The sequence below is a fragment of the Terrapene carolina genome, unplaced genomic scaffold, assembly GCF_002925995.2.
Source record: "Terrapene carolina triunguis isolate 2854851 unplaced genomic scaffold, T_m_triunguis-2.0 Scaffold96, whole genome shotgun sequence".
Taxonomy (NCBI): Eukaryota; Metazoa; Chordata; order Testudines; family Emydidae; genus Terrapene; species Terrapene triunguis.
In genome coordinates, this window is record NW_020664447.1 from 40,844,329 (window position 1) to 40,856,150 (window position 11,822).

The following is an 11,822-nucleotide window of genomic DNA, read 5'->3' on the forward strand; positions in this document are numbered from 1 at the left end:
AATTAGCTTTGACACCGGCACCCCTGCTATATCTGCTATGCATCTTTTCTGAGATGTGGTGACCGGAACCAAACACAGGATTCCATGCGAGGCTGCATGATTGATTGATGGTATTGTAATATACTATGCTCTGTATTTTCTGTTCTTCATGCATCCTAACATTTTACTTTCCCTAGTTAGTGCTCCTTTCTACTGGTTCCACTTGGGCTGGATTTCTTTTTTTGGAAGATAGCTATTTGCCTTGAATAACCTCTTGAACCTTGCTTTTTAAATGCTATCTGTTTTTTCTAGTGCTTTCCTGCTTCTCTGACTCTGCTGTGGTATGTTTAAGAAGGCTCCATGCTGAGACTAAGGATTTTAATTTTCTCATTCACTTTAGGGCCTTTGCAACTAGGTTCCTCATAGTTTTCAAATTCTCCTTTCTCACTTAATGTCATGGTGTTCATTTATGTTATGATTTTCCCCAAGGATGTTTACTATATTGTGGTCCCTCTTCCAGTGGCTCTACTATAGTGACTTATTGAACTGACTTGTGTGTGTTACTTAGGATTAAGTCAAGAATTGCCTCTCCTCTCAAGTGCTTTAGAATTAGCTGCCCCAAGAAGCCATAAGAACATTATGGAGAAAGAGGATTTCTTACCAATCATTTACTTGGACCTGCAGCTCCAACTTTGTACCCTAAAAGCAAAGAATTACAATATTAAAAAGACGGGTAAGATTTCAATAAATGAACAATGGTGGTTTAGTGAGAGGGACGGTTTTTCACTCCCCATCTCCATGTCTTCTGAGATGAATGGCTTCCCACCCTCCTCCTCTGTTATCCTTGGGAAGGAGAAGGGGAGTAAATAAGCCTATTGCCCCCAACAGATGTTCTAGGCAGCCTAAAGTTTCAGCAGCAGTGGAATTGACAGCATTGTTTCTGGTTCTACTGCCGAATGAGTGGGATAGGCCACCCGCCTCCCTGTGGATGCCCAAATGGAGTGGTGGAGCAGCACGCCAGCCTGAGCAGCAGTACCAGGCTTCCCCTCACACCAAGACAAATGTTGGAGGAAGGGGGCCAGTCAGTCCACTGAAGACCAGGCAGAGGGAGAAGGCATATAAATCACTAGGTCCCACCAAAAGGCTGCTAAAGGTAAGAAAGGAGAAATCAGGGCCTGCTGAAGAGAGGAACACTGAGACTTCTAGGGATGGGGGGATCCAGAGGGAGTCAGAAAGATTTTCATTTTCCCTTCTCCCTGGGAGAACGGCTCCTGAGGGATTAATTTCTTCACTCCTTAGCCTCACCCCAAGCCTGCCATGAGATTTGGAAGAGGAAGCACAGTCCCAGCTGGCAGAGTAAGAGCAGGAGCGCCGCCAGCTTTTCTGACACCCTAGGCGGCGGAAGGTCCCGCCCCGAAATGCCGCCCCCCACAGAGGCAGCGGAAGGTCCTGCCACCGAAATACCGCTGCGGTCGCCGCTCCCTAAATTGTAGCGCCCTAGGCGACGGCCTGAGTCGCCTAATGGGTTGCGCCGGCCCTGAGTAAGAGGAGATGGTTGGAGTGGCGCTCCTCTAGCTCTGCCTGGTCTATTAGAACTGGAGGAGCAGTCAGCTAGCCAGCTCCAGGGATGATGTCCACAAATGTCAATCAGCCAAACATTTTTAGATTAAGATTAAAAAATATCTAGCTGGCCGGAGAGCACTGCTACTCCTGCTGTTCAGGAAACTTCGTTTTGGGCACACCCACCCATATTCATCATCTTCATAAAGGGATGTCCCAACAGTGCTCAGACCAATAAAACGTCACTGCTCTAAAGACAGTGAACTCTCCAAGACAGCATAGAATCTATGAAGCCTCAATAACCTGCTAGTTTTATCCCAGCTTCCTGTCCACCCCACTAGTTTATTGATAAATTAAACAGATTACCAATTGCTATAATGCTTAGCAGTTATTTTCCTTTATTCAGTCAACGGACCTTTATCTTTGCTCCCTTCAGCAAAAGTCAATGTAAATGACGACGCACTCACCTTTTCTACAGGAAGGCCTACTTTCACTTTCTGTCCCACAGCAAGTAATGTCAAGGGTATTGTTAAGGGGTCATCTGAATTGTCTTTATTCTCTTCTGTATCTGAAACACACTGGGGGAAGGGGAACTTAACTGTTTTATCTGGAGGCAGGAAACATTTCAAATCTGTTGAACAAATAAGCAGCTCCGATCCACTGTAAATGGGTGGGAGAGTTGTAACAAACGATAACGAAGAGAGGATATTACCTGCAGCCTGGCTTTTAGTATTGGCTCCCAACTCTTTATGCAGTGAAAGCGGAAAGTATCCGAGTCCGTAGTGGTTTTCTGTGTTCCTTCATATGATGCATCCACCGTAAGCACAACATTTTTATTCTCTAGAGAAAATAGATTTATACAGGGAACATGACTGACTCTGGAGTACAACAACCAACAAAGGTGGCACACTTCCTTCTGTGCAGTTTACATCTTTCACACAACCCTTCAGCAGCCAACCAAAAATGGCCAGTAGCCGGTATTCTCATTCAACAAAAGGAGATTTGAGATATATTGGCCTTCCCACTGTTGACTTGGGGGGATCCCCTCCCACTTTTTCCCACCCATGAAAGCATGTGCCACCTTGGTAACTCTATCCCTTTTCCTTAAAGTTAACAGTTAAAATTGAAAGAGGATCGAGGCTGAGAAAGGCAGCTCAGAGACTTTCATTGCACCATATTTTATTGTCATTCAAAGGGCTATTTAGAAACAGTCCTCACTGCGATTTAATGTGTCTGCAGCTGGAAATAGCAGGTTACTAAAAGGGTAGATTTTGTTGCCTGCTACCCTAGCCAGGAAATGGACTCACCTTTCAAATACTTTTTATTCTCCTCCTTGTCCACCTGAACTTCTAAGCAGCAAACTTCACGCGACTGTGAGTGACAATCAGTGAAAGAATGGATGATAAAGAAATCTACTAATGGGGGTGAAGACTGGAGACATGGACAGCTGATGGGTTCTTGTGCAGTTTGTATCATAATCAGAGCATGTATGTCAGCTTCCCACTGTTCCTGATCGAGGTTACTTCAACTATCTTCCCTATAATTTATTCCAATTGATCTCTAATGCATTGTTAATGCTACTGTAGCTCCTTGGGACATTTCAGGGACAACTTATACTAAATCATTAACAAAAGCACATTCAGACAGCCTGGCTGGTAAATTTATGGCCAGAAGTATTACTCCTTATTCAGGAAATGAAGGGGAAAGGGATAAAACATTACTTCAAAAGACAACCCGGGATTGGCAGTTGTAAGGAGAGGTTCCTCAGGAGTGTACGCTGCCAGCAGTTCTTCCACTACTTGGTAGGGTGCAGTTTGTGCTCCCTAGGCACTGGGCCAGCCAAGGGCATACCTTTCAGCAGTTCAAAGTAGCGAAAGTGGGACACAGTGCCACTCAGGTTTGGCCCATCCACCTCTCGTAGATAGACATGGAGAGGCAAACGGGCCAACCCTGACTGGTGCTGTGAGCCAGTGCACCATGTCACATGCCATCAAATGGAGGGATTGGGGCAAAGTGGCCTTCAAGCAAGAGGGGCTTTGAGGGTCAAAGTGAGATCCCTGCGAAATCCAAGACTGTTGGGAGGCATGGCCCAGGAGGATTGGCAGTGTTTCATGTAACACCTGCTGAGTAATAACATGAGAGACTCCAAGCTTGTAAAACTAACTTGGCTGTTTATTAAGAGAGGCTGCAACTGCAGCTAGCATTCCAACCACGTGCATGCCAAGAGACTTCCAGGTGCCTCCTCCAAACTCTTCCCTCCTGCAACCTGTGCTCCTCCCTCCAAGTTCCATGCAGGTTGCTACAGGAAACATCCTCGCCTTCACTCCACCCCCCACTTAAGGCTAATGCCAATGCACAGTACCTACATGCCTCAGCCACACTGTGGCTGGCCTTTGAAGAGGGCAAGAAAAAAATATTTGCACCCTCCCTACCCTTGTGATGCTATACATGACCCAAAGTAAACAGAATAAAGGCTCTCATGGTGAAGACTTTCTAGCAGATCTAGAAAGAAACACTGTCTAGGAAACCCTGCTGATCTGGGTCACTGCTGCCTTTACAAACCATATATGGGACAAAATCCTAAACTCATTTAAGTCAATGATAGTTTTCCCATCAACTTGCCAGGATGTCATGCATGTTTTGGAATATTTATTTGTGCATGGAGAATGCAATGCTGAACACACACCAGACGGGAATCCCTACTTCATTTCTTTCTTTCTTTTAAACCCATGCTACTACCTATCATTTTGACTTATTTCCTCTGTATAAAGTACAAAAAAGGATTTTCTGACACAGGGGAAAAGAAACAAATGAAGGGAAGACACATAGGGAAGGAACAAAGGAAAAGTCAAATTTAAACTTACTACTAGGACACCGTTTGTAATGAGCTTCTCAGGAGGACCAGGACTGAAAAAAATCAAACCAATTTTATTGAGTTGAAGGAATTTTTTTAAATGAGCACTTGTCAGTGTACAGTTAAGAACAAATGGCTTTCCTGCTTAAAAATTAATGCAAAACACTAATGTATTCTGAGAGCTCTAACATATGGAACAGAAATATGGGCATTCACTAAGCAGATTAAGCAAAACTTTACAAAGTTAGACAATAGAGATACACAGCTGCTATCACATTGAGAAACCAAAAATAAAAAAAACCTAACACAAAAACTAACAACTGAAGTTTAAAACTTCCTCTTGGGATAAAGACAGTCCATAACAGAGCAGACCACCTAGACTGGTGCCCAGGTCAATGTTCCCTCTATTTTTTTTATTTATTTAGTGTATGTATACTACAGGGGCTACAGACTACACTGAGCACATTTTTGTCCTTGGGTAAGCTTACATTTTTATTTAAGTGAGGATTGTGTGCAGGGTGTGAGGAGGAGTGTGCAAGGGGTATGTGTGAGAGACAGAAAGACAGATGAGGTCATTGTGTGCGCACCAGAGGTGTAGGGATGTGTAAGGTGATTGTGTGTGCATGGGGTAGGGGGATGTAGAGGTGTGTGTGCACATATGTGGTAGGGGAGGGGGTTGTACAGGGGACACTGCCCCAGGGTGGCTACTCCCCAATATCACACACTAGTCCCTGCAGCCATCCACTCTGCAGCAGCAGTAGCCCAGCCAGGGGCCTGTGCGGGATATGGGATGTGTCAGACTGCACCTGTCCCAGGCCGAGGTTTTGAGGCCCCCCAGATGGGCAATCCCAGGAAGGAACCTGGCCACAACTTCCTCCCCTGTTGCCTCTCAACAGCAGCAACCACTGCAGCACTGGAAACCAATTGCCAGGCAAGGAGAAAGGGGGACAATGCCTTGGCCGCATCAGGCCACACCTCCAGAGCTGCCACTGCCCTGAGCTGGCACCACAGAGCCCAGCCAGGCCCCTCACTGAGCTCCTGCACAAGGGGCATCCCAGCACCGCCACCTCCTTCCGGCCAGGGGAGCATGGAGACCAGGAGCACTTCCACCACTCTGCAGCGGGGAGGTGGGACTGCACACACCCTGTCCTGGGGGTGAGAGGAGCGGGTTCTTAAGGGGCCATACCACATCCCTTCTGGGCCACACAGAGGAGACATGAGTTGCATGGTTTCTGACCTGTGCGACATATACAAGATTACCACACGGCTGCACATGTGTGCAGCTTACAGGGAACATTGGTCCTGGTCCATCTAGATTCATATCCTGCCTGTAGCATGATATGGTGGGAGAGGTATTCATCTGAGCAGCTTTGGCATTGGACTGGTTGCCTCAACTGTTCTGCCATATCTCACCAGTTGGCAGCCTAACAACCTACACTCAGTGCAACATACAGGCTCACTCAGGAGCAGCGCCAGGGTTTTTGGCACCCTAAGCGGGGGTCCTTCCGCGCTCCCGGTCATCGTCAGCAATTCTGCGGCGGAGGGGGTCCTCCCGCGCTCCCAGTCTTTGGGGCACTTCGGCGGCGGGTCCTGGAGCAAGTGAAGGACCCGCTGCAGAATTGCCGCCGAAGACCCGGAGCGCGGAAGGACCCCCCGCTGCCGAATTGCCGCCCCCCCAAATCCTGGTGCCCTAGGTGACCGCCTAGGTCGCCCAAATGGAAGCACCGGCCCTGGGCTCACTCCAACCTCATGGGAGCAGGTGGAGCCCACCCCAGGGTTCTCGTGTTCTCCTGGGGCACTCAGGTCTAGGGTCAGATGGGCTATAGTGAACCATCCCCACTTGAAACCAAGTGCTATGGAAGCCACAAATGTCTTTGCCTCAGATCAACCTGATTTGTGATTAACTGTAGTGGACGCCAGCACATGATCCATAAGAGAAGCAAAACCCACTATAAATACAAATTATGCAATGCTTTAAAGTGGGAGGAAATATCCCGTCTGACTACTCCAGATTATTTACATCATGGTCATCTAGGAATCCTGAACAAGGATCAGGATCCCATTGTGCTAGGCACTATACAGACAAGCAATAATAAAAGACAGTCTTTGCCCCAGAGAGCTTACAGTCTAAGGCCTCAATCCTGCGAACACTTATGCATGTGTTTATTTATTACTGTGAGTAAATCAATGGGACTACACTCAGTAGTAAAGTCAGTGAGACCACTGAAATCAATGGGACAACTCATGGCAGTTGTAATAAAGTAAGTTTGCTGTCTTGGTCCCAGGATTTGAGAGAGACAAGGTGGGTGAGGTAATAGCTTTTATTGGACTAACTTCTGTTGGTGACACACACAAGCTTTTGAGCTACACAGTTCTTCTTTAGGTCTGGGGAAGGAAATCTCAGACACTTTGATTTCACAGTAAAGTAAGCACAGGCATAAGTGTTTACATAGATTTTTAGGCCAGAAGGGATCATTATAATGATCTAGTCTGACCTCCTACATAACAAAGGTCATAGAATTTCACCTAATGATTCCTGCAGCAAGCCTATAACTTCTGTTTGAGTTATAGCATATCTTTGGGGAAAACATACAATCTGAATGTAAAGACTGCATGCTGGAGAAATTGTTCCAATGGTCAGTTACTCTCATTGTCAAAAAAATGTATCTTATTTCTAGTCTGAATTTGTCTAGCTTCAGCTTTCTCGTTATGATTTTTTCTGCTAGATTATAGAGCCATATATTATCAGAGATCTCTTCCTTATGTAGGTACTTGCAGAAGATGCTTATGTCACCTCTTAACTTTCTCATAGATAAAACTAAATAGTTCTTAAAGTCTCTTATCCTAAGGCATGTTTTCCATTCTTTTTCATTCCATTCTTTTCTAATCATTCTTGTAGCTGTTTTCTAAACCATTTCCAATTTTTCAACATTCTCTTTGCAATGTGGTCACCAGAACTGGACGCATTATTCCACCAGTGGTCTAATGCATACCACCACTTGCCTACTTGACATTCTCCTTATTTTATACATCCAAATACCTCATATGCCCTCTTAGCTACAACATCGCACTGGGAGCTCATGGTAGTTATCGACCATTACTCCTAAATCTTTTTCAGTGCCACTGCAATCCAGGATACCCTCTCTCATCTTCTAAGTGTGACCTACATTCTTTATTCTAGACCTTGCCTCTGCCTGTATTAAAATACATCTTGTGCAAAAGAGTCCACCTTACCATGCAATGCAAATTGGTTTCTATAAACTGACTTATCCCGATGTTATTTACCATTCAATCTATTTTTGTGTCCTCTGCAAATCTTATCAGCAATAATTTTCTGTTTTCACCTAGATCATTGATAAAAATACTGAATAGCACTGGACTGAGAACAGACCCCTGCCCACTAGAAACACCTGCAATAGGTGTACAAAACAGATAAATGGAGTCAACGTGTGATGGGATAATGAGGTAAAAATAAAACAAAGTTAAGCAGTAAAATTGTAATCTCAACTCTCCTCTTCTTTTGTTTTTAAATGGAGGAGGAGGTTGATACATTTCCAGTATTACATTCATGTTGATCCTTGTTGTGAATTTGTTATTAGCACCTTACCAGTCTACACATACCACTCAAGGGCCTACAACTTTGGACTTTTTACTCACATTTTCTCCATCTTGAATTCTACTTCCAGAGACTCCTGTTTCTGAAAAGAAAAAGGAACAATAAGCATCTGTGGTATCAACCCATTCAGACCAGAACTATCCTAGCTTTACTTTCTGGACAAATCTCTTCGACCAGACCCTTGATGGACTATCAGGGATGTTATCAGATTATGCTTCCCTTTATTGCTGGCCAATGAAAATGAGAATCAAATGAAAGGAAACCCACAGAACCTGGCAAAACAAACCCCCCTCCCCCTGAAATAATTGTGTCATTTAGGAAATGTATGAGTTTTCCTCAGGTTTTTTCACCAATTTTTCACATTTTTAGGGAAGCATCTGAGCATGGGGAGAGTAAAATTAAGTCAAAGGGTAGAAAGCTATTGATTTGGACCACATAAGATAAATAGCACTTTGGACAGGCCTAAATGATAACAAGTTGTCAACATTTTTTAGCCTCTCACAAAGATGATGGCATAACAGAGAATAAATGTTTTTTTCTGAATCTATGAAAAGAGATTTTTGCTGCCATTGCTAACAAACATTTAATGAAACAGGACAGGGGTATCAGCTCATGTAAAGCCAAAGCCAGGGCAGTACGAGAAGCAGATGAGACAGCAACATCAGAATCAGCTCTCCTAAAATTTCAGTTCTTACCTCTGATTTCGAAGAGAATATCTCATAGGCTACCTCTCCAGGCCTGACTTTAGCAACATCAAACATAACAGTGAATTGTGCGTCATCTTTGGTGAGTGAATCATCATCATAGACTGTCAATTCTAGGATATTCTGGAAGCAGAAGGGAAGATGTGTAAGAATTCTATACCCTCGTTAAAAGAGACAAAAAATTAGGTAATCTTTGTTACATTATCTTTCAGCTGAGAGAAGAGAAGAACAAAGAAGGCAGTGCATTACTTCATGAGCCTAGCAATGTGGAACTCAGTCATTAACTAAATTCCAAGAAACTGGTGCATAATGATTCAGTCAGTGTCTTTTCAATCATCTATTGTATCCTGTGATGGGGAAAATGGTACCTCTCTGGAGAGCCTTTGCTGTCACCCAATTCAAGGACCAATGATTTCAGCTTCTCCATAACCAAGATTGTCTCAAATAAATCACCTAATCTCTGTTTTACTCTGCACAATCAGCTCTTTGGAATTCGGTCTCAAGAGCATTTCCCTAATTTGTCTACTCTGTTTGATCAGCAGGATTTAAAGTGAAGCCTCTGGACTCTTCATAAGGATGAATTCTCATTGTCTTAACTACCTTGACCTCATTCTGGATCCTGAAGTAAAAGGTCTCATTCCAGACAAGATCGTCAGTTTTCTTGATGGTTTTGGTCTTGACCTTTTTATTTGAAGCTGTTGGCAGCCACAGGCTCACGTAGCAATCAGATACAGTGACTGCAAAAGAAAAAGAAATGACATGCCAGTATTTTATATCAAATACTTAAAACTTGTTTCAGTCTTAGAAGCAGACATGAATGACATTACCTAGCAGGCTTTGGGGAGAAAAGAGAAATTGTCTATTCTAGAGAAGGGGAGAGAGAGAGATGGATGGATGGATGATACCACAGAGCTGTGCTCCATCCAATATCTGTCTTTGACACTGGCTAGTACCTGATGCTTCAGAGGAAGGTACAAAAAACCCTACAGTGCACAGTTATTAAATAACCTGCCCACGCAGAAAGTATCTTTCTAGCCCCATTAGAAGTTAGCTTATGTCCTGGAGCACAATGGCCACTTATTTCCCTTCAGAAGCTCTAGGCTATTTTTTAATCTTTATTATTATTATACATCCAGATATTCTTATTAACCACACACACTTATTTGAATCATTGTGGAAGCTCACTCAACTGCCTTTTTGCTCAGGGACTTGGTTGTAACATTCTATCTGAAAAACTCCAAGACACAAAAGGCCACTCAAAGATACATAGTGTCAGGTCTGTCTTGAAGCCAGGACTGGGCCAATATTCTGCATGGCTTTGTGAAGTGAGAGGTGTGGGGTCTCAGACATATTTCCATAACTCGCATAACACATCTTGGAGTGGGATGGTTTAACTGGACAGAACAAGGATGCTTTAGCTTAGGGGAAAGTGCAGGAGAGGACAGTTAAGCAACTGGAGGAGGGGGGTCAGAGTGCCTGTCTTTACTGGGGATATTCAAAAGGATTTCTCATCAACTATGGAGGACCTCTGCAAATGGGAGGTGAGAGGGTCCCAGAGTACATCTGTGATGGGTTGGACTCCCTTTCCAGGGTGCCACCTGATGTGCCCCAACCCTCATCCCTGACCCCCCTCTCAGAGCCAGCACCCCGAACCCCCCTTCTGCACCCCAAACCCCCTCCAGTGCCCCAAGCCCCAGCCCTGACCCCCCTCTCAGAGCCAGCACCCTGTACCCTCTCTTGCACCCCAACACTCTGTCCCAGCCCAGAGCCCCCTCCTGCACCCAAACTCCCTCCTAGAGCTTGCACCCCTCACCCCCTCCTGCACCCCAACCCCTTGCCCCAGGCTCAGCCCAGAGCCCCCTCCCACACTGCAAACCCCTGGGCTCTGTCTGTTACAGCTGTCCCCCTCCTGCATTCCTTTTTTCCCCTCTCCTTTCTTTTTGTCCTGTGTGGCCGCCCCTCCCGGCCATTGTGCTAACTAAAGTCACAGCCCTATTCATAGGAATGGCTTGTACAGACTAACCGGAGCCATTGCTCTGCCTAGGGAGGGGGCTTCTTGCTTCTTTGTTTGGTTCCTTTGTTCAGACCCAGGCTCGGTGTGAGGGGCGCTGCCCAGAAATGCAATACCTGAAGTGGCCAACTAATTAAGCATATGAGTCATACCCGTGGCTCAGAACATGCCCAGGCATGCCTATGCTTACCTGCAGCCTTTCCCTGCCTTCTCTCCTCCCCTGTATCAAGAGGAGCCAATCAAAAGTACTGGTGGGAAACTGCCTGAGTTTGCCTTTAAAGCCAGACATTTTCTGATCAGACCTCGGAGAAGGTCCTTGCTTTGCCACCTGGTCTGATCAGCTAGGGGTCTTTGGGGGGCCCTCTCCCCGCTCTCGTTTGTTTTTGAGCGTACCTCCGTTTTTAAACTCCCCTCCCACGAACAACGAATTTGTGCCTGGAGATCTCCTGATTATTGTAAGTGAATCGAGTCCTCTCTCCATCCTCCGATGCTACTGCCGTTCCTGTCTTTGTGCTTGCTGCTGTCCTGGGGAATGGTAAGAACTCCCTCTTGCAAACTCCCCCTGTCCTAGCTGCTGGCCTTGTTTCCCCAGCAGACAGACTCAAGCTAACTCCTTGGTCTGTATCTGTAATCTATTTCTGGCTCCGCAGCGCCTTTGCTGCTAGAAATAAGCCTGTGCCGCTGCTAGGCTGTGCCTTCCTGGACTGTATCCTGGGCTGCCGGCTTGTAGCCACCCCACTGCTGCGGCCACCACTAGCCCCCCAACCCCCTCACGGGTTGTACCCTGGGCACACACCACTCTGCCCTCTGGAACTGCTCCCCCTCCCGATCCAAGAAGTGGCAGGGAGTGTAAGGTGCACCTATTAGAATCAGGTTCTTAGTCCAGATAAGATGTAATTTCATTTTGCATAGCTGTGGTTAAGTTAGGTTTAAAGAATTGTTTGTATTGTGCTCTGTAAGTTAGGTTTAAAAAATTGTTGCATTGTGTTCTGTTACTTGCTAATTTGTGTAGTCTTGGTTAAGTTAGATCATAGATAAGATTTTGCTGTGTTCTGTATAATTGTGGTTAAGTCTGTCTTCCCGCTACCCCCCCCCCCC

The 11,822-nt window shown here is 45.4% G+C and overlaps 1 protein-coding gene across 3 annotated transcripts in view; it reads right to left on the reverse strand.

Moving 5' to 3' along the window:
• The window catches only part of LOC112104871 (cytosolic phospholipase A2 beta-like), a 28,164-nt gene extending 19,334 nt beyond the window's left edge, over positions 1 to 8,830 (reverse strand). Inside the window, exons 1-7 of one of the 3 annotated variants that reach the window (XM_024197437.1) lie at positions 8,705 to 8,830; positions 8,051 to 8,091; positions 4,404 to 4,446; positions 2,847 to 2,910; positions 2,252 to 2,379; positions 2,007 to 2,117; positions 641 to 678 (exon numbers count right to left, since the gene is read on the reverse strand). In XM_024197437.1, coding sequence (XP_024053205.1) covers positions 641 to 678; positions 2,007 to 2,117; positions 2,252 to 2,379; positions 2,847 to 2,910; positions 4,404 to 4,446; positions 8,051 to 8,091; positions 8,705 to 8,770 — 491 coding nt within the window. In that variant the 5' untranslated portion in view covers positions 8,771 to 8,830. Of the gene's footprint in view, positions 1 to 640; positions 679 to 2,006; positions 2,118 to 2,251; positions 2,380 to 2,846; positions 4,447 to 8,050; positions 8,094 to 8,704 lie in introns of those variants that run through there. The other 2 variants (XM_024197435.2, XM_024197438.2) reach the window with 2 other exon arrangements.
• Positions 8,831 to 11,822: the final 2,992 nt, after the last annotated feature.